General features: G+C 37.9%; 1 protein-coding gene across 1 annotated transcript; it reads right to left on the bottom strand.

The window, feature by feature from the left end:
• Positions 1-7050: 7050 nt before the first annotated feature.
• Positions 7051-26939, bottom strand: LOC136829836 (tubulin-folding cofactor B-like). The gene is made up of 7 exons (XM_067088815.1): positions 26822-26939; positions 21735-21870; positions 19971-20114; positions 17740-17833; positions 17415-17557; positions 14931-15052; positions 7051-11889 (listed from the first exon to the last, which is right to left on the bottom strand). Exons 2-7 carry the CDS (start codon positions 21852-21854, stop codon positions 11775-11777), a joined length of 738 nt encoding a protein of 245 aa, XP_066944916.1. The 5' UTR covers positions 21855-21870; positions 26822-26939; the 3' UTR covers positions 7051-11774.
• Positions 26940-27659: the final 720 nt, after the last annotated feature.

The following is a 27659-nucleotide window of genomic DNA, read 5'->3' as shown; positions in this document are numbered from 1 at the left end:
ACTTTTTTCTGTCTGCACTTTTTCTGTCCACACTTTATTCTGTCCCCACTTTTTTCTGTCCGCCCTGAGATCATAAAAACCACTGAGGCTAGAGGGCTGCAAATTGGCATGTTGATCATCCACCCTCCAATCATCAAACAACCAAATTGCAGCCTTTTAAGATCTGAGGGCGGACAGAAAAAGTGCGGACAGAAAAGTGCGGACAGAAAAAAGTGTGGACAGAAAAAAGTGCCGACAGAAAAAGTGCGGACAGAAAAAAGTGTGGACAGAAAAATTGCCGACAGAAAAAGTGCGGACAGAAAAAAGTGTGGACAGAAAAAAGTGCCGACAGAAAAAGTGTGGACAGAAAAAGTGCCGACAGAAAAAGTGCGGACAGAAAAAAGTGTGGACAGAAAAAAGTGCCGATAGAAAAAGTGCGGACAGAAAAAAGTGTGGACAGAAAAAGTGCGGACAGAAAAAGTGCGGACAGAAAAAAGTGCCGACAGAAAAAGTGCCGACAGAAAAAGTGTGGACAGAAAAAGTTCCGACAGAAAAAGTGCCGACAGAAAAAAGTGTGGACAGAAAAAGTGCCGACAGAAAAAGTGCCGACAGAAAAAGTGCCGACAGAAAAAAGTGTGGACAGAAAAAAGTGCGGACGGAAAAAAGTGTGGACAGAAAAAAGTGCCGACAGAAAAAGTGCCGACAGAAAAAAGTATGGACAGAAAAAGTGCAGATAGGAAAAATTCCGGACAGAATACAGAGCGAACGGAAAAAAGTGCGGACAGTAAAAAGTGCGGACAGAAAAAAGTGCGGACAGAAAAAAGTGCGGACAGAAAAAAGTGCGGACAGAAAAAAGTGTGGACAGAGAGACCAAGTCCGGCACAACAGTTTTCTTTTGCAGAAAACTGAAAACTGGTTTAACTAGAATTTATCCAAGCTGATCTTTCTGATAATTTAGAATTTTTAAAATTTATTTTTTTTAATGGTAAGAGAGATATTAGTTTTTCAAATCTAAATTGCGAGAGAGACAATATTTTTTTAGTAACATATGCTTAGAGGCAAAATATATATTATTCCTTTTATAAGTTTTGAAATAAAATACGACAGAAATTTTATAATTATGCTTACAGGTACAATATTCCCATTTCATCAGTTTTAAATGAAAATATGAGAGAATTTTTAATTTTATATGTTCGTAGATAAAATATTCATGTTTTTTTAATTTTATAATAAAATATGAGAGAATTCTTTTAGTTTTATATGTTCATATTTTATTATTTTATAATAAAATATGAGACTTCTTTTAATTTTATATGTTCGTAGATAAAATATTCATTTTTTTTAAATTTATAATAAAATATGAGAGGGTTCTTTAAGTTGTATATGTTCGTTGATAAAATATTCGTGTTTTTTTATTTTATAATAAAATATGAGAGAGTTCTTTTAATTCTATATGATCGTAGATAAAATATTAATGTTTTTTAAATTTTATAATAAAATATGAGTTTCTTTTAATTATATATGTTCGTATATAAAATATTCATGCTTTTTTTTATTTTATGATAAAATACGGGAGAATTCTTTTAGTTTTATATGATCGTAGATAAAATATTCATTTTTTATTTTATAATAAAATATGAGAGAGTTCTTTTAGTTGTATATGTTCATAGATAAAATATTCATTTCAAAAAAATTATAATAAAGTATAAGAGAGTTCTTTCAATTTTATATATTCGTAGATAAAATATTCATGTTTTTAGGCTTTATAATAAAATGCGAGAGAATTCTTTTAGTTTTATATGTTCGTAGGTAAAATATTCATCCTTTTATTTTATAATGAAATATGAGAGAGTTCTTTTAATTTTATATGTTCGTAGATAAAATATTCATGTTTTTTTTAAATTTTATATTAAAATATGAGAGAGTTCTTTCAGTTTTACATGTTCGTAGATAAAATATTCATGTTTTTTTATTCTATAATAAAATATGGGAGAATTCTTTTAGTTTTATATGTTCGTAGATAAAATATAAATTTTTAAAATTTTATAATAAAATATGAGAATTCTTTTAGTTTTACATGTTCGTATTTGATTATTTTATAATAAAATATGAGAGAGTTCTTTTAGTTTTATATGTTTGTATATAAAATATTCATTTTTTAAATTTTATAATAAAATATGAGAGAGTTCTTTTAATTTTATATGATGGTAGATAAAATATTCATGTTTTTTTTTTATTTTATAATAAAATATGAGAGATATTTTGTCCTCTATGCTTAGAAATAAAATATTTCTATCGTTATTTAATTTCAAAGATACATTATTACACACACACACATATATATATATATATATATATGTTACAGTCAACATGCGTAATCAGTCATCACAGGAATTGCCTGAAAAATTTCAGTCAGATAGCGAAATGCACTTAGGGGACATTTGATCCCCAGGAGCTAGTACTAAACACGGCGAAACAGTGAGTCACCTACACTGTTTCCCCGTGTTTTAGTACTAGCCCCTGGGGTCAAATATATTTCGCCGTGTTTAGTACTAGCTCCCGGGGATCAAATGTCCCTAAGTGCATTTATATATATATATATATATATATATATATATATATATATATATATATATATATATATATATATATATAAATATATAAATATATATATATATATATATATATATATATATATATATATATATATATATATATATATATATATATATATATATATATATATATATATATATATATATATATATATATATATATATATATATAATATATATATATATATATATATATATATATATATATATATATATATATATACATATATATATATATATATACATACATAAACACCTCATTTTAAATTGAACAACAGAAAATAAAATAAATGCACCGAAACGCAAAGAAAAAATAAGATAAATCAGTAAAATTAAAAGACTGAAATCTGAGGAACCGTCGCACAGACGAAAAACATCGAACCTTAAAATCAAGGAACCTAAAGTAACGGAACAGCTCTTCTCTCTCTCTCTCTCTCTCTCAAGGTTCCTTGGTGCTGTGCCGTTCAGGCAAAAACAGCAATCAATCAGTTCCGCGTTGCTTTCGTGCTGTTATCGTCTCGTTTCGTGCTGTTTTTGACGTGCAGCGTCCCGTGTCGTGCAAATAATGTGAGTACAAGTATATTTACCTTCTTTGTAGACGAGGTAAAATGGCATATAGGTAGTTATGGAAAATGGCAGGTATGGTAAGCCTGGGCTTAGACATAGCCATGTTTTTACACATATAAACAAACTGGTAGGAAGTATCATAAGAAAACCCCATTTTAAATCGAAGAAGAAGGACAATTTGATAATATTCGAGTCGCCATATATACGAAATAATGGGGAAAAATAGCAGGTGCATGACACGATAGGTTCTGGCTTAGGCTTAAGCTTAGCAACATATTTAGACATATAAACAAACTGGTAGACGATATGATAAGAAAACCACAGTTTAAATTGAATAATAAAGATAATTTTATAATGCACGATTAGCTAGGAACTCGATAAAGGCAAAAATAAAGAAATAAAGTTTAGGAAAACGTGACGAAGCCAGAGTCTAAGCATGGACGGAGAGCCGTTGCAATGCTAAATACGACTACTAATATTAGCCTCTGTCGAATGAACATTTTACATAAATTTTTTACAAATTATCTACGATAATTCGCTTAAATACGGTAATATATCAAATAATCACAAAACACAAGATGTTATATTTAATTATACAATATTTATTTATATATTTAAAAGTCGCAATGCATTTATGAGAATCGGAAAATCGAAAAAGTAAATACTCAAAACAGTAGGCTAAAGACCGTCTCTGTGTTCGAAAGAATGTTGTGGACAAATTTTCTACAAATTATCGACAATAATTTGGTTACATTAAAATATAATGTAAATAATCGTAAATTAAAAAATTTAGTTATATAATATTATATTTAAATGTCGTAAATTGTTTATAAGAATCGGAAAAATTTAAATATTTCAAAACAAGGTTAATAGAACGCTCAAGGGTAGAGCCGTTGCAACGCTGAATACCTACTACTAATGCTCCTTCCTGTGTCAGAAGTTATGGACAAATTATTTACAAATCATCGACGATAATTCGGTTATATACGAGAATACATGAAATAATCATATTCCAATAAATTATTTATTTAATTATAAATTGTATAGATATAAGAATAGTTATCGCAAAGCGTTTATAACAACAGGAAAAGCGAAAAATTAAATATTTTGCGAGCCATCCCTTGGTACAAAAACACTCGTATTTTGAAGAAAGAAAATGATTTTATGAATAAAAATATATGGTTTCACGAAGAAAATGTAATGATTCTATAAAGCGTCGACTCTGTAATCCCATGAAATCGTAATGAATCTCGAAAAGGGCCAAAATAATTTATTATTATTTTTATTTCTCGAAGAAATTTCTATGTTTTTCGAATCGTCGTCTTCTCTCTGAAAGGTGATGGAATTCTGGTCTGTCTTTGATTGATCTGATGGGACGATGTTAGTAAATAAATGGATTTAAATGAAAAACTGTATATGTATATATAATATATATATATATATATATATATATATATATATATATATATATATATATATATATATATATAATTTATATATGTATAATAGGCTACATATGTTTACGTATATATATTATATAATTGTGTAAATGCCAAAACAATGAGAGAGAGAGAGAGAGAGAGAGAGAGAGAGAGAGAGAGAGAGAGAGAGAGAGAGAGAGAGAGAGAGAGAGAGAGAGGGAGGGGGCTAGGCCTAAGTATTTGGTCCATAAGTAACTGAATTATTCAGTAAAATGTTATAAATTCTCAGCATTTGATGACTGTAACATTGAAGAATCAATACCAGTAAGAATAGGTTCTCAGGACCAGTAAATTTTTACTTATATCTGTTTACAGAATTGATTTAATATTGTAGAATATACACAGTTTAGGCCTAGACCAAGCACTAGGACCTATGAGGTCATTCAGCGCTGAAAGGAAGTTGAGAGTATAAAAGGTCTGAAAGGTGTAACAGGAGGAATAGAAAGGTCTGAAAAGTGTAACAGGAGGAATAGAAAGGTTTGAAAGGTGTAACAGGAGGAATAGAAAGGTTTGAAAGGTGTAACAGCAGGAACAGAAAGGTCTGAAAGGTGTAACAGGAGGAATAGAAAGGTTTGAAAGGTGTAACAGCAGGAACAGAAAGGTCTGAAAGGTGTAACAGGAGGAACAGAAAGGTCTTAAAGGTGTAACAGGAGGAACAGAAAGGTCTGAAAGGTGTAACAGGAGGAACAGAAAGGTCTGAAAGGTGTAACAGGAGGAACAGAAAGGTCTGAAAGGTGTAACAGGAGGAACAGAAAGGTTTGAAAGGTGTAACAGGAGGAACAGAAAGGTCTGAAAGGTGTAACAGGAGGAACAGAAAAGTTTGAAAGGTGTAACGGGAGGAACAGAAAGGTCTGAAAGGCGTAACAGTTTGAACAGAAAGGCTTGAAAGGTGTAACTGGAATAGAAAGGTCTGAAAGGTGTGTGACAGGAGTAACAGAAAGGTTTGAAAGGTGTAACAGGGGGAAAACCTTTTTTGCAGTTGCACTATGAACCAATTGTTAGGAGCGGGTTAAAGAAAGCGAGATGGAAGGGACGTTGCAAAAATCTTAATAAGTAGTGCCTACAGTTCACCAGACATGAGGCACTGTAGGTGGGTTTAATCTTGCATTTTTAGTTTTCTGTAAAAGAAAACTATTGTGCTGGCTTTGTCCGTCCGCACTTTACTCTGTCCGCCCTCAGATCTTAAGAACTGCTGAGGCTAGAGGGCTGCAAATTAGTATGTTGATCATCCACCCTCCAATCATCAAACATACCAAATTGCAGCCCTCTAGCCTCAGCAGTTTTTATTTTATTTATGGTTAAATTTAGCCTTGATCGTGGGTCTGGCAACAATATAGGATAGGCCACCACTGGGCCGTGGTTAAAGTTTCACGGGCCGCAGCTCATACAGCATTATACAGAGACCACTGACAGATAGATCTATTGTCGGTGGCCTCGATTATACGCTGTCGCAGCTGTACAGAAAACTAGATTGCGACAAAGAAATTTTGGTGCATTTTTTACTTGTTTAAAGGGAGGTTTGGAATTTGCAGTGTTTTCCACACTGATGTTGTAAATATTTTTCACTTTGAAGTTTTGGTTTGTGCCCCCACTAGTTATTTTTCAAACTGCTTGGCCTCGAAAGTCATGGGTTTCCGTTTTTTGTTTAGGAGAATTTGCAATATTTTTAACACTGTTGGTGTTCCCAGAGTTTTTCATGGGGCACTTCAACCTCAAAACCCTGTTGGGGTCATCGTACAGGCTCGGTACACCAGAAGAAAGTTATGGAGGAACTTTTGTCCTACCTCATATAGGCTTCTTATGCCACATAAAGAAGACTGTGGTTGCCTATAAACCTGAAAGTTGAACAAAATGGCCTACGCAATACTGCCATTGACCCCTCGCACTTAATGGGAGATATCATAAACTGGTGTCTGCTGTCTCTGTCCTAACTCATAGGGGCTTCTTATGCCACATAAAGACTGCGGTTGCTTCTAAACCTGAAAGTTACACACAAAATGGCCTATGCAACACTGCCATTAATATCTTGCAAAAAACCTTGAAAGTAGATATCGTAAACAGGTGTCCGCTTTTCCTTGTCGTCACTCAAGTAACGACTACACCCAAGTCTCTGTTAGTCTCTTGGGGGTGTCATTTGCAAGGCTAAAACATTAAGCCGTTGCGCTTACTTTACATGAAATGTCTTGGGAACAGAATATAGAATTTAGGTCAAAGGAAATTGACAGCAAGTAGGTTTGCAAGATGTAACGGGAGGAAAACCTCGCAGTTGCACTGTGAAATAATTGTTGAGAGAGAGTGGAAAGTCAGAAAGAATATGAACCGAGGTACAGTAAAAGGAATGAATGACGTTGAGGTCTACATGGGACCCTTTCTCTCTTTACAGAGGGTAAAAAAGAAAAATGTCCGAGAAAGAACATAAATTATTTAATTTGTGAAATACAACTTTCCAGAAAACATGGACCATGACACAACTTACAAAAAACAAACGTAATAATAATAATATTAATAAAAAAAGAAATTTCCTTATTCGTAACATTTTCCAGTGAAATAATCACAGTTGCTCTCAAGACCACCTTCGTAACCCGATGGATTTTTGAAAATGTAGCATTCCATAATGAACTGACAAACATCACACTTTCTAATGGAATGCATCTGGTATCACAGGATTAACTTTAAGGTACCTATATAATAGTTCGCTATTGCCAGTGGAATTTAAAAAAAAAAAAAAACCTCGTCTGAAATCCAAGCTCGTCTTCTCGCACGATTTAGTTGCAAGCAGAAGTGAAGAAACAAATTGAAAAATCTGGAACTAAAAAGCACTAACTCTAAACACTTTTGTAACCAAGTAACAAAATACTTTAGCTGCAGATAAATAATGGCTTCCCTACTCTTGGAGCAGTCAAAATCAAGGGCTGGATTACCAAAGATGAAAGGAATGCCAAAAAATTAGCATTCTCTTGGCCGCAGCTCAAGTGTTGCTGTAAAAAGTTAAAATTTCTAAACGGTTTAAATGCATTTGCATGACCTGCTTTTCAAGTCTGCCTTCAAGATACAAAAGTCACAAAATGTAGACTTTAAAAAAGGCCTAAGCTAAAGGAATTCTGTTAACAAAATATTATGTCATGTGGACAAAAATTGTGATAAAAAACCAAGCTAATAATCACTGCGTTCTCGGCTGTGAACATTAAGACAGTACTTATAAAAATACAAAATTACATTGTACCATACATTGTCCAAAATGTTATGATGTATGCATACATTCTACATTATTTTTTAAGTCTTGATTGCCTACTGGACATTTAGCTTTTGTCATTTTCCTTGTGGTGAATAATTGCATTTTTTTTTCCAGTACATAGGGTTAGTTTCTAATGGCAAAATATAAAGATGTACACGGTTAGTTTCCAATTAGGTTCCATTAGCGAATTACAAAGATGCCGAGCCTTTCCGGCTTCAAACCGAGATAGTCGGATATTTTTTCATTTATCGTCCCTCGCAAGTCAGTTTACTGGGATCACGTAAAACACCAGGCTTCCAAAGTCTTGGCTATCATTAAAGACATCACTCCTATGCGAGGAAGTGTCGAACTCCAAATGAATATGCTAGTTTGATGGTGCATTGCGTTCAAATTGCAAAAAATAATGTGTAAAAACATTCCTAAACTTTCACAGTGACCAAAAAGCATGACCCTTGAAATCTGATGCCGAAAGCTCTGGTCTGAATCAAGAACCAATTTAAGAGACGGCGCATTTCTGCGTGACGGTTCCACATGCCAAACGATATTCCCGGCCAGTCGCTGGAACTTCACAGGTTTCTCTAATGGTTACTTCAAAATTGCCAAAGTATTCTCTAGTGGTTACTTCGTAATCGCAAAAAGTAAAGACTAATTAACAAAATGGCATACCTACCAATACTTCTTGCACAATAGCCTTTTATGTCAATGTACTAATGCATCAGCAAAAGCAGCCCCACATATAAATATCACCAGCAACATACAAGTTACGTATGAAAAATACAATTTAACACTGATTTGGTGACGAGTCACTTGTTGTAGAACAATAAAAAAAAAGATTGAATTGTGACAAAAATCACAGAATATTTCCAGTGCTGAATCTAAAATCTTATAAATGCATGACAGTTTTTGAGACAATACACAACTGACAGGTGAAACCATTACCGTAACTGCCAAACCAGGTTTTCTTTCTCCATCACAATTTCGGCTTCTTACACCAAGGCACATTGCAAAGACTCCATAACAACTGGGCCTTTAAAAAACTTTCAAAGAGAAACAATTTGGCCTTTTGCCAAAGGACCTGCGCAGAAATGGGATGGGATGAGATCTCTCTTAAAAGATTTGAGGAGTCCAGAGGGGTACTGGAGGAACGTAGAACGAAAACGAGAGACTCGAGTGGGACAAAAACAGAGTAAACTTTCACATCTGATACTTCTAATCTCAGGATTTGTGTTGCACCAACTTCCTTGTCACTTGCAAGTTTTTTTCTCCTTAGATGCCATACACGTACACACAAACACAAATAGGACAAGTGCTAGTTACTCTGACTTAGACAACCTACCAGTGGAGCACACTGCGTGAACAAGGCAGAACGACTCGGTACATTTTGGAGAACGAGCGTCACCGTCTGCAAACAACGTGAAAACCAACTCGCACATAAAACTGACTCGTCAGAGGACTCTTGCTTATAGGGAAACATCACGGAGTGTTACAAGAGGGTCTGTCACACAAAAATAAGCACAACGATCATTTCTTACACTGGGGACATACGAATCACATACCATTTCAAATAAAAATTCAACTGCAGTATATAATATAACCAGTCATTTCAGTACTATCTTCCCGTGAATAACAAATATTCGAAGATTTTTCAGGATAAAAAAAATGAACAGATTCTACACCCAATATGAAACAAAGACCAATAGGCAGACTCTTTGTTACAATATCACATAATGGGACAGCAATTATAATGGGGCAATATTAACATACTATGGCTTTGCTAATGTACCTTCAAATAAGAACAGTTTGCTTTTATACATAGCTTGACAATTTACATTGGCAGTTAGAGTAGGCAGATTTGTGTACCCACTCCAGGCCCTGGTTTAAAGTCATCCGTAAAAGGGAAATACGTACAAATATTTATAGCAGAGGTCAACGAAGGTGAACACCGCTTAAAAATGAGTCCCTTGATCCTTATCAGAGCCACAAAAGGGATCTCTCTAAAAGTATTCCTCCTCACTGGAATTCAGACCGATAGATTTTGCAGAGCTATTTAAAATCCGAACAGAAAAACGCTGAAATGCAAAGCCGTAATTTTTAATTTCAAAAAAATAAATGACAAGATTTGCTGAACAGTAAATGTTCCCCCACTGTCAAACTTCTCTTTCCAGAGGTCCTTTATTCCTCACACTACTGGAATGTGCAACAGTCTCTCTATGGACGTTGTATCAAAAGTTCAAGCAAAGATGCAATGTAATACTACCCTAAGTTGATTCTCTTTGTATTTAAATAATTTACTTAAACTTTTATTTATTCCTGGTTTATCTTTTTCCTAATAACTGATCTCTTTCTGTATTTCGTATTACCTTCTGTTACTTTTTTCAGGTGAGCACCACAATATTCTTTGGGAGCTTGAATTTCAAGTCAGTGGCCCCTCTGGTGGGTTCGTTACACATGAATAAGGTTCCTCAACTTCTGAATAATAATAATAATATCCTACAAAGAAGACAAAAATTCAGCATTGTCGTCATTAACATTTTTACGAGTTTTCCTTAGTGGGGTCAGACACTAAACATTTAATAACGAAGTTTTGATTGTTCACACAACAGCTTGAAGTTGTGCCAACTCACATTTACTTTGAATTTTCTTTTTTTAATATCATGAACACTATTCCCAGCCTGTCGTGATCAAAATACGACCTTTCATAGGCCAGGTTCATACAAAATTAATTTGGTACCAAAAGAAATAAAGTTAACGGTTAGAGTACGTACTTGGCACACTTACGCTGACAAGATTTCATCCTTACAAAAATATAACATGAAATCCTTGCTTGTACTTAATTATTACCGAGTTGTTTATCGAGACCACTTAGCAATTTTATTTAGCTCTCACAGGGCTGGCATGTACTGTTGACTACATTCCACATCATTCTGAAATTCCAAAACATGTTCATATTTTCTGGCTTTCTCACAACTCGCTAGAGATCCTATTTATGGCTCTGATAGTGACAGTATCCCAATACACAAATCCCTCATCGCTGAAAGGTGATACTACTAACTCCCAAATAAACAAAGTAATCTTCGAATTACACAAATCAGGTAATGTCTACTCCGTTCTGAAGAGGTAATATTGGTACCTGTGTGCACTTGTCACACAGGTTTAATTTCGTAGGCCTGACTCAAATAACACTTTTGTCCTGACACAACCCTGGAAAAGTAGTCATCCTTAACCAATGTTTCAATTAAACATCCACATTTTCATTGTCAAAAGAAATGGAACACATCACCACTTTTGTTTCAAAACGCTCGATGCACAATTCACTAATCCTTTTCTGCAATGCAAAACATGGAGACAGGTTTTGCTGTAAATACTTAAAATAAAGTCTACTCATATACAAATTATACAAAAAAAAATCTAACTGAATTAACCTACAATTATTGAGCAGAAAACGTCATTTTCCTCAGAATGATACATGAGTAAGCAGACAAAATCATAAGTAAGAAGCGGAGGTATTACTCTTCAAGGACAATCTAGGCTTTCTTGTCCAATCTCACATGTACAGCCACACCCACACGCAAAAGTAAATCGGGGCAGCCGTTGTGCGACACGCGTGCACGAGATAAAAAACAGCTTGTCGTAGGCCAGTGATTTCCCTTTACGAACATCGTGACGGAGTGCAATTCATCCTCACCACATTGCCAAAAATATGCGCTTCAATTTTGCCTGCGAGTGAGAACGCCAATTGAACGGGCTGTGGCAAAATAAGAATGAGCTTCAAAACTTTTCTAAGCAATTCTGTCTGACTCTTGTCATCTACAGTTTCAAAGCAAGCCAAAATCCCTCGTGCTTCACCTCTTGGTTTTGGACATCCGAAAGATTCCCGCCGCCCGAAGGTGCTCCTCCTTACATCTCGTCCTCTTCGTCGCCAAACTCGGGGAAGTCTCCCACTTCCACGTTGCCTGGCCGGACGAAGCCGCCGTACTTCATTGGGGCCTCAAAGTAACGCTTTCCGCCGATGCTGAAAGTGGTTGAGAACGGATTAAAAATAATTCAAGACAATTATACTGAATCATAGGGCGACAATTATATAAATCTGGTTCAAAGCTACAGTATGTAAGTGCACGTGTTAAATGTAGCAGCTCAACTAAACAGACGCCTTCGTTACTTTTCAGACATCCAAAGATCCTACATTATAGACTGCACTAGAATGTTTGGATATATAGGGTTACTTATTCTGGGTTACTTGGGGGTACCTTTGCCCCTAGCCAGGTCAGGGCAGAGCGCCTAAAGTTAGGTTAGGAAGGTAAGATCTCGTTAGGTCAGGACACAGCATCCTAGGATAGGTTAGGATTTCTCATGCCTACCCGTCTCCCAACTCTATATCCGCTCCAAATATTTTCTACATATCTCACAGGTAGCAGCAACTTCCACACAGTTCCAATCATAAACTAACCTGTACTTTACACTTAAAAGTGCAGTTAGTCATGCAAATGATATGAAAATACAGTAATTTGTGAACATTTCTCTCTGAAAAATACCATGAATAGTGAATTTTCCATGAATGTGTATATATATTCCACAGAGAAATCCAGAACTGCAAATAGGCATGGGTCCACTTTACAGACAGATTTAAAGTCTAAATAAAAAGAGAGTTTCTGCAAATAATGCCACTGACTTTAACAGAAATTGCATAAGCGCGAAAAATATTCCCAAATAGCAAACATTTATAATTACAATTTGGCAAAAAATAATCATTACACAGCTGATAAATACAGAAGTCTGCCAAGTTAGAGGTGTTACTTACATTCAACCCTAATGCTGAAAGATAATTTTAAAATCATCTGATAAAACTTACACACACTGGTGTACTTATCTTCACTAATGATAAAAATGTATGAAAAGCTGTGTAACTGCAAAAATCAGGTTTCGAGCAGCTAATGTTTATCCAGTTCTTGCATCCTGCTTAGTAAACATCTTTACTCTTGAGGTCCTTCAAAATGTGTTCCCCTCTTAAACGTAGCATTTACAATGGATAAGTTTGAGTCACATGTCTACATTCATATAAGGAGATGGGAATGGAATATAAAACTTAGACCAGAAGCCAAGCTCTGGGACCGACGATGTCATTCAGCGCTGAAAGAGAAATTGAGAGTACAGAGGTCTGACAGGTGTCACAGGAGGAAAACCTGGCAGTTGCACTACGAAACAATTGTTAGGAGAGAATGGAAAGTAAGATGGGAGAAAGAGAATATGAATGGAGGTACAGCAAAAAGGAATGAAGGGGGTTGTAGCTATGGGCTGAAGGGATGCTGAAAAGAACCTCAAGTAATACCCCCTTCTTAGGGGAATAACCAATGGGAAAGGATAGTGAATAACATGCTGACAATGTCTACAATTCTGTAGTCTAAATGTGACAAGGCCCAGATGAAGATAAACTCTGTCAATTAGATAACTAGCAGACCACTGATACCATTAATGGTACCACTCTTTGATAAAATATGACACTTGACTTCAGCAATACATTGCTGCATCTTAAGACTTCCAACTGTATTGAGAAAGACTTTCAAATATTACTTAGTGCCTTCTTTTCCATCTGGTCTACCTGCAACTCAAAATGGTTCCCATTTCAGAAACTAGCTTTCAATTTCTAGACAACTGTTACCAAAAGACTTGAAAGGTGCTCAGAAACTTTACTGACTTGAGCTGTAGGTCATGGAAAGCTTTCAAACTGTGGTAAATGTCTTTTTTGTTTTAGGCAAGACTTTTGATGGCGTGATTTAGCGAGCGAAACCCAGTTCATATTCAGCCAAAAATGAAACCCTTTCTTTCGAAAGTCTCGGTCTCAATGTACATTCTACTGCCCTTTTCTCAAGTTCCGCGTTGGACGGATTGGCATCGTTCTCGGCAAGCACTCTGCTGGGTCCGTGTTCGATTCTCCAACCGGCCAAGGAAGAATTAGAGATATTTATTTCTGGTGACAGAAATTCATTTCTTGTTATAATGTGCTTTGGGTTCCACAATAAGCTGTAGGTCCCGTTGCTGAGTAACCAGTTGGTTTTCAGCCGGGTAAAATAAATCTAATCCTTCGGGCCAGCCTTAGGAGAGCTGTTAACCAGCTCAGTGGTCTGGTTAAACTAAGGTATACTTAACCTTCACCATTTTCTTGGCTGCGTTGCCTGTAAATTATTATTCAACATGAAAAGTATTTTGAAGTCAGAAGCTCATTGTCACACTTGGAAATTCAATGCACACAATTAAGATAAAAGCCTTTTCTTGCATCTTCTAATTATCAACAACAAAGAGTAAGTGGAAAGGAATGTAGCGTAAAATTTAGGCCAATGGACAACCACTGGGACACATGAGGTCATGCAGCGCTGAAAGGGAAACTGAGAATTAAGAAGGTTTTAAGCTAAGTATACCTTAGTTTAACCAGACCACTGAGCTGATTAACAGCTCTCCTAGGGCTGGCCCTAAGGGTTAGATTTATTTTATGCGGCTAAGAACCAACTGGCTACTTAGCAACGGGACCTACAGCTTGTTGTGGAATCCGAGCCACATTATAACGAAAAATAAATTTCTCTAATTCTTCATTGGCCGGTCGGAGAATCGAACACAGGCCCAGAAGAGTGCTAGCCGAGAATGATATCAACCCTTCCAATGAGGAACTAAAGAAGGTTTTAATGGTGTAACAGGAAGAAAACCTCGAAGCAGTTGCGTTATGAAACAACTGCTAACAGAAGGTGGAAAGTAAGATGGAAGAAAGATAATGGAAATGGAGGTACAGTAAAAGGAATGAAAGGGGTTGCAGCTAGGGGCCGAAGGGACACGACAAAGGCGCTTTAGTTATCCCTACAGCGCACTATGTGAGGTTCACTGACTGCACTAGCCCCCTACGGGGACAAAGAGCAAGCGGAACTTATTACCACTCATAATCAAACTATCCAGTAAACCTATATAAGGTTTTATTCTGAAGGAAAGCATACGCTTTGAAAGGCCTGGTTACGGATAAAAATCAAAACGGAGACGAGGAGACCCAGCGACATCCTGCGACCACCTTACCTTCCATCGTTCTTCCCCATTGGCTCGTCGTATTTGATGCCAATCCAGATGCCGGGCTTGAAGTGCACTTTGCCGTTGTACATGACAACACCCCTCCGTGTTGCCTCCCCTTGAATTTTGACCTGAAAGTACATTGCACATTGAAAAACCTTTGACAAAACCAATACAAAATAGCAATATATTAACCCTTGCAGGCCAGTTTGAATATAAATTAACAATAGCCCAAGACAGGGCAAACTCTAAGGTTGGCCAATTTAAAAAAAAGCAAATCGGGAGATATGCAAATGCAAATGGTATAAGTAAAAAAAATTCCACAAAATGTTCTGTACCTTCCATGGGAAGCTGAAAGTGAATATTTCCAACAACTGGGCAGGACCCCTTTTCCAAGAGGTACTTAAATATATGCTTTTTCCAAGAGACACTTCCAAATATGCTAATTTTAAGCAAGTTATACATGTCCTTTCTAAACATTTTCTTAAATTTTATTTTGTAAAATCACAATTACGGCTCAAAATAATATCATAACAGATAAGAACTAATTCCAGCTACAACCCCCAAAATATATTTATGGTAAAATGATTACAAGATGTACTGGGATGGGGAGACGCAGTACCTTTTAGCAAGTCAGAAATCTTCTTTATAATATTTTCCGGATTTGCAGCATCACCTAATCGTGGATTTTTCTATGGAACATATATACATATTACTTGAGGAAAATTTGCCCATTCATGGTATTTTTCATAGAGAAATATTCACAAATTACTGTATTTTCATATCATTTTCGTGACTAAATGCACTTTTTTGAGATAAAATATTAACATATTCAGGTATAAACATTTTTAGAGGGTTTTTTGGTGTTTTGAACTATCAAAATGGGCAGATACAGGCAGTCCCCGGTTTACGACGGGGGTTCCGTTTTTACGCCACGTCGTAAACCGAAAATCGTCGAAAACTGTCAAGAATCCTAAGAAAACCTTACTTTTAATGCTTTGGGTGTATTGAAAGCGATGTAAACTGCATTTTAATTTTTTCATAAAAAAAAAAAACTCCAAATTCTGATTATTCTGCCGTTTTGGAGCCATATTTCTTCCGTCGGATCGGCGTACGACGTCATAACCCTGGAACACGCGTCGTAAACCAGGAAATAATTTCAGATGAATATGTTTGAAAAGCGTCGTAACCTCGGAACGTCGTAAGCTGGACCCGTCATAAACAGGGGACTGCCTGTATAAGCATTTTCAGAGGGGTTTTGGTGTTTTGAACTATCAAAAAGGCAGTTATATGCATTTTTAGAGGGATTTTAAGCATTCGTAGATTTGAGCTATTCGCAGGGGGTAGTGGTACTCATCCCCCATGAATACTGGGGGTTGACTGTACTCGTATGAACCAGGGAGTTTCATTTGCGATTATTGGAGATCAGAAGAGCCCAGTTGTCCACCAAGGCTTAAGTAAAAGCAAAACATGTACGTGAACTTCCTGGGGGTATTGACAGTGATAAAACATTGAAACAGACTTAAGACATGCAAAATTTAAATATACAGATCACAACCAATTCACAATAATGGCCAAATTCAATCGGGATAGGCAGGCACCCCTCATCCAAACTGTTAACAAAAGAGTTTCCGATATATAAACAAAACATGAAATTTAGGCCAAAGGCCAAGCATTGGGACCCATGACGTCACTAAGTGCTGAAAAGGAAGTTGAGTATAATGATCTTAAAAGTGTGACAGAAGGAAAATCTTGCAGTTGCACTGTGAAATAATTGTTAGGAGAGGGTGGAAAGTAAGATGGAAGAAAACGAATACGAACAGAGGTTTAGTTAAAGGAATGAAAGGGATAGCATGTTGCAAAGCACCTCAATAATGCCTACAGTGCAATGGGTGAGGTGCACTGATGGCCCTACCCCACCATGGGGACCTTGCATCTTGTATCCCTTGTAAGAAGTTATTCCCCATTTCTTCGAGTTAAAGGGACATAAAGTCTGCTGAGAATGAACAAGAAAGTATATAAATTTTCATAATAATATTTATTGTTTGGATTCTTACTTACTGTTCAAGGTAGCTTATACTATCTCCTTACCTATCGGTGTGGAGACATGTAGGCTATCTTTGACAGTATGTAAGATCCATCCCAAATACAGACACCACCATACTTACGAACGAGTTACGTTCTGGATGGCCGTTTGCATGTTGAACTGTTTGTAAGTTGTTTAATGTACTCTCCATGTTTATTTAAGTACAGTATGATATAAAATCAATACAGTACTGTATGTTTAGTCATCCTACCACACTTTACACTGTACATACAGTACTATACGTACATAACAGGCAAAACAAAATTTGAACTTACAGGTGGCAAAGGGGAGCTCTCCGAACATAATTCTAATTTGTGATCCTGTATGTTTGAAATGTTTGTAAGTTGAATGTTTGTGCGTAGGGTGGTGTCTGTAAATAAACTCTGTCATTCGACCGCGATCCGTACCTCACATCTGCTGTCGACAGGGATGGTGCTGGCCTTTTCCTCTTCGGCCTGCTCCGCCGCTTCTCTCTCCTCCTCCAGTCTCTTCTGTTCCTCCTCGTTGTACTTCCCGAGCTTGTTCTTCATCAAGTAAGACCTCACGCTATCTGCGGGAAAGATTCAAAAGTTAGCGGGGTGCGTCCGGGGGAATACGACGTCTCATTGCGCAAAGGCACCCGGACTACACTCCAACGATTGTATTCTGTGTCACAATCGCTAGCTTTAACAATTGTATTCTGTACAACAATTAGCAACACCGTCTTTTAAGACACTGCGAATGAACACTAACCATTACGCTTGGAGTATTCTTCCTCCGACAACTCGAACTTGTCCACTTTTGACAGGTCTTCGAATTCACCTTCCCTCTTACTAGAATCGGTTACCTGAAACGAAACCAAGCAATTAATAGAGCACAGAATTTAGGCCAGAGGCCTACCGCTGGGACCTAGGTGGTCATTCAGCGCTGAGACGGAAATTGACAGCTAAAAAGTTTGAAAGGTGCAACAGAAAAAAACCTCGCAGCCGCACTGAAATGATTGCCAAGAGATGGTGGAAAGTAAGATGGAAGAAAGAGAATATGAACGGAGGTTCAGTAAGAGGAACGAAAGGGGTTGCGGCTAGGGGCCGAAGGGACACTGCAAAGAATTTTAATTAATGCTTAAAGTGCACCTTATGGGCACTACATCCTACAGGGTCAAGCGATTAACAGGCACTGAAAATAAAAGATGGTTACAAAATCTCGATGAAAATTAAATTAAGCAAGTTTGAAGATCTGCGACATTATTATTATACAGAAGATGACGCGTTGACTTGAAATTCAAGAAGCTTCCAATGAATATTATTAAGGTGTTCATTAGGAAGAAGAAAAAGAAGTAAAAGGAAAAAGCTGACTGTGTCAACCAGTGCCACTTCCCTATTTTTAAGTGCATGAATATTGGGACTGCTAACAGTTCTCCATTTTGTAGAAATGGAGATCTGTTTATGTCTTTCTAAAGAACTTGTCAGAACACAAAAACACTTGTGAACTTCCACATTTTATTATCATTATATTGTAAATTAATTTATTTGGGATGAATCTTACCTAGTGTTAAATATACAGCTTATTATCTCTGTGCCAATACGCAAGGAGAAAAAAATTATCTTCAACAGTAAGTAAGTATCCAAATAATAAATTTTATCATGAAATTTATATTAAAACTCAAAGAGTCACAATTCTATTGAGTCGCACTGGGCTTGCCTGAAGCTCTGTTGTTCAATGAGGGCTGTAAAATGGTCTGGCAGCGCTGACGTTGTCATTACCAGTTTACAGCGTGCCGTGTATGCCCAACTGTGTGCTGTGACGCAAGGAAAAACATAAGTGAAACCCCCAAAACAATGCTTCGCTTTTTTGCCCGAGTTCCCCGCGTCTGACAAGTTGCGACTCTTGACTTTTGCTGGGTTGTGAAACTGGACTTTTTCAAAGTTACAACGCCTGACTTTTTCTGAGTTTCAGGGCCGCAACATTTGATTTGATGAAAAGGGGGACTTGGCCATTTACAGTTGTACACGAGAACTGAGGTGAAACGTAACCTAGCATGATAGTAATACTAGGAGGCACTGCTGTCAATCGAGATGAAACAATCGTTAGGAGAGGGTTAAGGAAAGCATGATGAAGAAAGAGCATATGAATGAAGACACAATAAAAGGAATGAAAGGGATTGCAGCTAGGGGCTAAAGCAACGTTGCAAAGAACCTGAAGAGTGGTAGTACCATAAACTACGATGTCTCACCCTGCTCCACGATGGTGGGCACTGAGAACAGTCCAAGAAGTACTTGAAGATAATAATCTAGGATACACCCTGTCCAAAAATAATCGCAAAGCAACCTAGCATCATATACTTACACCCTGAACAGAATAGAATGTGGAATTTAGGCCAAAAGCCAAACACTGTGACCTATGTGGTCATTCAGTGGTGATAGGGAAATTGACAGTAAGAGGGTTTGAAAGGTGTAACAGGAGGGAAACCTTTTTTTGCAGTTGCACTATGAAACAATTGTTAGAAGGTGGAAAGTACGACGGCAGAGAGGGAATATGAACGTAGGTAGAGTAAAAGGGACGAAAGATTACTGCTAGGGGCCAAGGGGACGCTACAAAGACCCCCAAGTAATGCCTACAGTGGACCACGTGGGGTGCAATGATGGCATCAACCCCCTACGGGGAATAAAACCCACGAGAATTTAAATAAAAATTCAATTTTCCTTAACACACATGAATTTCAATTTAAAATTCAAATTTCCTAGAGTACAACTATAATAAAACTCTTTATATTCCCTTTCATTCATTTTACTGTACCTCCATTCATGTTCGCCTTCTTCCGTCTTAATGTCCACCTTCTCCTAACAATTTCTTCTTGTTACACCTCTCAAGCCTTCTACTCTCAATTTTCCTGTTAGCGCTGAATGACCACCTAAGTCCCAGCGCTTGGCTTTTGGCCAAAATACTACATTCCAATATTTATCCACCAAGAAGAGAGAACTTACATGAATTCTGTAGTTCTCCTCAACATTGTAAGACCCTAGCAAGGCGTTGTCGTCGCCGAGGGCGCAGACGTGTTTGTCGTTTTCGTCCAAGACCTCCAAGGCCATGGATGCGGCAGACGCCCCTGTGATGAGTTCCAAGCGACCCTGTGCATCAAAAAAAAAGTTCCTCGCATTATTTAAACTGTCGTCGTCATTATTATTATTATTTAAAAAGGATGGCTGCGTCGTGCAAACTGATCTTAAAACGAGTTTTCTCAATTTTTCTCATGAGTCGCTTCTCACGCTTAAGAAATATTGAGAAAACTTGATATAAGATCAATTCGCATGCTGCATCCATCCTAATAGGGCATGCTTAAGAGACGGTCTGCTTCCTTCCCATTATTACAGGCAGTCCCCGGTTAATGGTGTGCTTAACAATGCATAGTAGCGCTCATGACCCGCTTAACGGTGCATAATAGCACTCATGACCTGCTTAATGGTGCATAATAGAACTCACAGCCTGCTCAACGGCGCGTAATAGCACCCATGCCCCGCTTAACGGCGCATAATAGCACTCAAGACCGAGATCAGTGCCGCCGTTAAGCAGAGATTGGCACCGCTAACCATGGCCCGTTTAACGGCGCATAATAGCACTCATGACCAAGATCAGTGCCGCCGTTAAGCAGAGATTGGCACCGCTAACCGGAGATCACCACTGAAAATCTAGTTAACAGCGCCGCTACAGAACTGCTGTAACACCGAAATGCCGTTAACCGATGCTACCGGTAAACAGACTCCCTGTATTACAGATTTGTTTCAATAGGCCAGTAAGTTGCATTTCTATGACTTTAAAGACAGTTACAAGATTTAAAAAATCTGATGTCACTGTTATCATAAGTGCATTACAGTGCAATCACCAAAGATGAATGAATATACAAAATCCAAAGTCGTCATCATTATCGTTATCGTTACAGATTTGTCTGAATAGGCCAGTGAGTTGCATTTCTAGGACTCGGTAGATTGAAAAATACTCGTAGTAGCACGAGTCTTAAAATGGAGAGGCAAATCCAGTTATGTATATGTACATATATTTAAAGATAATGTATCTTTAAATATATGTACATATACATAACTGTATATGTAGGCTGTTATGATAATCAAATAGTACTTTGATGCCATAGTTATCAAACACACATTACAGTACAAAACACTGCACGAATGAATTGCAAAGTTTACAAAGTTTACCACAAATGAAATCTGAAGTCATTACTGTATTGTTATAATTGTCATTGTTATAGATTTATTCAAATGAGTGGTTCTTAACCTTCTTATTACCACGCCTCCTCTAAGAGGTGGTCCTTCCCTCCACAACCCCTTGCATCTGTGAGTCAAATTCCCTCCCAGATTTAAAAGAAAGAAAAAAAAATAGAGGTATTTTTATTCTTTTGGGAATGAATTAGTGAGATACTTGACACTGCTTCTTATCGACTCTTGTTAAGAGAATAACGAATACAATTAGAGAATTTTTCATTTTTCCCTAGGGCTCGCAGCCCCCTGGGAAGCTGCTGACGCCCCCAAAGGCTGAGAACCACTGGTTTAAACAGATCAAAGAGTTGCATTCCTAGTACTTGGAAGATAGTTATAATAATCAAAAACTTTGATGTCATTATCAAACGGACACTACAGAACACACACACACCAGAGATGAATGAATACACGTACAAACTTTACCCCAAACGAAATCTAACGTTAATACCGTCCCACAAGCAGCAACAGAACGCTCACCTTCAAGTCGGCTACAGTAAGGCCTCGGTCAAATCTCTTCTCGGCCATGAACGAGTTGAGACTGCTGGTGATGCGGACATTGACCAGCGGGGCTGTGATGATCTGGATTTGTTCTCCCATCTTGGATGACGGTTATCTGAAAAAAACGAAAGGATTGTATCGATTCCACCCACAAAAGAGCCTTGGGACCAAGTGGATGCGTGAGACCTTACCAGAGGCTGTGATTGAACTCTGTGAATAAAACTGAAGTCTAAAGAAACATAAAGACACCACCCTACTTGCAAGTGCGTTACGTTCCGGAAAGCTGTTTGTATGAGTTGGTTACTGTACTCTTCATACCTACTGAAGTTAATTATACCTTAGTTTAACCAGACCACTGAGCTGGATTGACAGCTCTCCTAGGGCTGGCCCGAAGGATCAGACTTATTTTACGGGGTGGCCCGAAGGATTAGACTTATTTTACGTGGCAATGAACCAATTGGTTACCTAGCAATGGGACCTCCAGCTTATTGTGGAATCTGAACCACATTATAGCGAGAAATGAATTTCTATCACCATAAATAAATTCCTCCAAGTCTTCATTGGCCGGCCGGAGAGTCGAACGCGGGCCCAGCAGAGTGCTAGCCAAGTACGATATCGACCCATCCAACGAGGAACTTGCTTATTGAAGTGCAGAATGATATAAAATCAATACAGTATTGTGAGTTTTATCCTAAAACATAATACACTGTACATACAGTACTGTATGTACAGAATAGGTGCACTAAACAAAACTTGAACTTGCAGGTGGCAAAGGGGGGCGCTCTGAACACAATTTCAAACTGCAATCCATTTTGTTTGTATCTCTGAATGTTTGTAAGTTGAATGTTCGTAATTAGGGCGGTTTCTGTATTCTCACTAATCAGAAGATGAATCCTACTCGTATGGAACAAGTCCACCAAAGGGGCCATTGACTTGGGAATTCAAGAGGCTTCCGAGGAATATTATGGCGTTCATTCAGAAGAAGTAACAGAAGGTAAAAATGGGGAGATCGGTTATTAGAAAAAGATACATTTTTAAAAATTTATTATTTGTCAATTTAAGTAAAAAATGAAAATAAAAATAGCATTAGGATAGTAATGCATTGCATCTTCGCTTGAACTTCCGAGTTCCAATTGCATGACACCCTCTGGGAGGCTGTGCCACAGTAATCAAAGTAATCTTCCCATGCTCTCTAGGCAGCCTCACTCAGCATATCGTGGTAAGCGAGAAGTCGGACTTAGGTTGGGGGCCTTACACAATTAGGAATGGAATATGAGTTAGGCCACACACACTAAGCAGTAGGGCCTATGAGGTCATTCAGTGCTGAAAGGGAAATTGTGAGAATAAAGGCTTTAAAGGTGTAACAGGAGGAAAACTTTGCAGTTGCACTACGAAACAACTGTTAGAAGAGGGCGAAAAGTTAGATGGAAGACAGGGAATATGAACGGAGGTATAGCAAAAGGAATGGAAGGGGCAGCAGCTATGGGTCAAAGGGACGTTGCAAGGTACCTCAAGTGATAACTACAGCACACCACTTGTAGTGCACTGATAACGCTACCCGCTCAAGGGGTTAAAAATGGAAGGAACCTACCATACCGCAATTTTTCCTGACTGAATTACCTTATGAACTTACAATAAAATGAATCCAGAGCTATGGGAATTGTGAAGGGAACTATCTGACAGCTGCCAGGCCTTTAGTTTACATTATGAAGAATGATAAACTAGGGCAAGGTTACAATTACAAATATTTTATAAGGTGCTATGGTTTTTTAAAAAAAGCTGTAAAATTCGTCTGCTTCAAGAAAGTCGGGAAGTTTGTAATATCAACACACAGACAGCCATGGAATACAGACAGTCCCCGTTTACGACAAGGGTTCCGTTCCGACGCCGTGTCGTAAGCCAAAAATCGCCGTAACCCGAAATATCGTCGAATGTCATAAAGAAAACCTTACTTTTAATCATTTGGGTCTCTTGTAAAAGGCATAAACTGCATTTTTATTGAGATTTTCAATCAAAAAAGCCTCCAAATTTTGACCGTTCTACCCAACTCGGAGCCATGTTTTTTCTGTTGGATCAGCGTCGTAAACCCGGAACATGCGTTGTAACCGGGGAAATAATTTTTGATGAATATATTTGAGAAATGCCCGTTTGTCAATAAAACACAGCTGTCAATGGAAATAGAATTTGTTTTAACATTTTATTTAAATTATTGTTAATATCATTACTATTACTATTTGTATTGACCAGTCTTCTTGTCAGGTAACGCTTGAAGAAGCAATCAGGTCGCGCAACCAGGACTGTGGGTTATTGTACACCAAAAGAGGGTCAGTATTGCCACCAGAATATTAACTAGACCTGACAACTTGGTACTAGCAAAAAGACCTAGGAAACTACCTACAGTATTTAGTCTAGCAAAATTATTAGCTAGGATAGTGGGGTTAGATAATGAATATGTATGTTATTTGCCTGACTTTATAATTAGTCTACTACACTGATTGTCTAAATTATGTCTGTAGTATTAATATACATTGATTGTTTAGATTTTTTATTATGCAATATTTGTGTAAATTCAATGTTCACATTATTTCTGTAATGGTATACAATGGATATCCACATTATTTCTGCAATATTAGTTTACAATGAATGTTTACATTATTTATGTAATGTAAGTATATATTGAATATTTAAGTAATTTCTCTAATATATTAGTGTAAATTGAATGTTCACAGTGTTTCTTTGATATTAGTATATATTGAATGTTCATATTTCCATAATATTTTCACATTGAAGGTTGTCATTATTTCCGTAATATTAGTTTACATTAAATATTCTCACCATTCCTGTAATTTCCGAAATATTAGTATACACTGAATGTTCACAATATCTCTGTAATAAAAGTTCCTCAAACAGCATTCCTGAGTAAAGTTCCAGAATTAAAACAGTTCAACTTCTCACCCAATTTCCCCGCTCTACATAGCAGAGCCTAATCAGTTACTAATCGTAACACAATAACCTAGGCTAGTCTGTACTAGAAGATAGATCAGCCCTCCCTAAAACTTCCTTATGAATTTCCGTCCACACCTGTCAGCAGTTGAGAAGTCCTTAATGCTTGCATAGCAAATGATTTGCAAAATTTTAAGGTCATGTATGGTCTATGGGTGTATGGAAGGTTCCCTAGCTTAGATTATGATAGAATATAGAATTTCGGCCAAAGGTCTAGTGCTGGGACCCACAAGGGTCATTCAGCGCTGAAAGGGAAACTGAGAATAGAAAGGTTTGAAAGGTGTAACGAGGAAAACCTCGCAGTTGCACTATGAAACGATTCTTAGGAGAGGGTGGAGAGTAGGATGGAAGAAAGAGGATATGTTTGGAGGAGGTATAGTAAAAGGAATGAAATGGTTGCAGCTAGGGGTCGAAGGGACGCTGCAAAGAACCTTAAGTAATGCCTACAATGAACCTTGTGAACGGCACTATCCCCCTACAAGGCAGCTTATGACGTATCCTTCAGTTAAGGACAATTTCTGACACTGGATAAAGAGGCCTAGTGTCATTCACCCCAGCCTATCTTCCCCCCCACCTCAAATAGCCTACTTAAGGATTAAACTAACCTTGATTAGTGTTCCACATGCTACCTAGGATAGATTAGGATGTATCATCTAATTGGGGACAGATTTAGACAGTGGTAAAAGAGGCCTAGCCTCATTCACCTTGGCCTATTTTTGGTAAAACTGGAAACTACTACAACAGCCTGGTTTCTGCCAGTTGCCAATCAGGACATTTACTGCATTTTCTTTGCATTTTTGTTGGTATTTATAACTTTTATGTATATTTATCATATTTACCATCTTTTATGTTTTGACATTCATCCCAGAGGGGCTGGTACTAAACACCGCGCCCATTTTGCACATAAACTGGTAATTTTCACCCAACATAACCCAACCTATTTAAGAACTAGCTTTGCCTTGCCTAGTCTTTGGCAAGATACTTAGGTTGGATTAAGAATTGATCCTTTGGTTGAGGACTGATTACGACGGTTGATAAGGAAGCCTAGCTTCGTTCAACCCCGGCTATCCTCACTCAACCTAGCCGACCTGGGTTTCTAACGAGTAGCATAGCCAAGCCTGGGATGATTGGGCTGTAGTATCTTCAGCCGTGAACCTGTTACGACGTCGCAGCTGCAGGCTGTACGACATGGTGGGAGCTCCTTGGGACGCCGTGGTCAGTGCTAGCCCCTCGGGACGCTGTGTTTAGTGCTAGCCCCTCGGGGGATCAAAGTTTGGACGTCATGGCTCCAGGACCAGCACAGAGTAAGCTAGAGCTTCCGTCAAGATGCATCCTCTGGCCGGCGACAGATTTTGGCAGCGTCTGAAGAGCCCTAGGGTCTGATGCTGAGTGAGGGGTTCCGACTTAATTGTGGGGGGTTGGGGGATGAAAGCCCCCCGCCGTGAAAGTCCCACCAGGCCTCTAGTAGCCCTGAACCCTCACTCTGCATTCAATCTAGGGGCCCTAACCTCATTCATTTGGGTATCGTGACCCAACCTAACCTAATTAAGGACTAGCCTAGCCTACCCTGAGCTGTGCCCGGGTACCCGCAGCCTACGCCGACCGTGCCCTTCAGAAGGAGGATATAGATAACATAATGACTATACAACCACAAAAACAACAAATAAACAACATAAAATGGGAAAAATGTTATAAGAACAGGATAATTATGACCTCATTAAGGAACTAGCCGACCCGACCTTCACCTACGCCCGCGTAGTCGTAGACAAAGCTATCCACTCCCTCCAAAAGAGGTATACAGATAAAACAAGAGGTATGTACGTAAAACAAACAATTTATGACCGCACAAACAACAAACAAACGACTGAAAATGTATAAAAATAAGATAATTAATCGTTTGTTTATGTCCGTCCTTCCTCGGCCCCCTGAGACCCTCGGATGTAAACAAACGAATTTCTTCTGCTTCTTTCGTTATTTGCCGCCATTTGTCGGGTTTTAGCGACGTGGTTGGTTAATTAAATTAATCTGGAATCGTTTAAGAGTTAAATAGAGGAGTTTGTTACCTATTTACGCCCGGGGGAAGTCGCTGAAGTTGATTAGTTGCGAAGGAATGTCGCGATTGATTGACTTGACTCTCGACTCTCCAGCGAACAGCTGAAGCACGTTGCGGGAGTGAGTCACGTTCGAAGTCGCCGGTTAGCGAATTAATTTACAATTTATTCGCTTCTCAAAGCGAATAATTAACTTAAGACCATATCATATAAATAAAATTAATTATTATTAATTATCTCACAGCTTTATAGACTCTGAAATTAAGCCTGCGTCTTAAATAAATCGATAAATAAAGCAATAACCGTCAACTCTTCCCGAAGCCAACACCCCTCCGGGGCGATTTTTCCCGTAAAGTTACGTTCTCCGTTTCCTTTCGTTTCGTCCGATTCGCTTCGCGGAAGATTCCCGAATGGTCCAGAAGAAGGTTTCCGTTCGCGGTTGTTTCTCGTTTGTGAATCATGCAGGCGTTGTTTGTGTGTTTGTTTGTGAACAATGACGACCGTTGGTATGGCGTTTTTAACGATTTTTGGCATGACTTTGTTCGTATCGAAGTCGAATGACGGATTCGGACTCGTGATTGACGATCATCAAATCGGTGATTAAAGCAAATGAATTTTGGGAGGGCCACCCCCGGGGATGGGGGTTGTCCTATGAGTCATGCAGGCGTTGTTTATATATTGTTCTGTAAACAATTATCATCATTATTGTGTTATTTTTCATTATATATTCATCAATTGTCGAATAACTTTGTTTATAACGAAGTCGACTGACGGTTTCGGACTAGTTATTGACGATAATTCAAGCAGCTGAATTTTGGAGGTCCCCCTTTCGTCCTGGGGGTTGGCGGGG

This window comes from Macrobrachium rosenbergii, chromosome 45 (assembly GCF_040412425.1).
Source record: "Macrobrachium rosenbergii isolate ZJJX-2024 chromosome 45, ASM4041242v1, whole genome shotgun sequence".
In the NCBI taxonomy this organism is placed as follows: Eukaryota; Metazoa; Arthropoda; class Malacostraca; order Decapoda; family Palaemonidae; genus Macrobrachium; species Macrobrachium rosenbergii.
The sequence above is the reverse complement of the archived record's forward strand: the minus strand, read 5'-3'. Positions and strand labels throughout refer to the sequence as shown.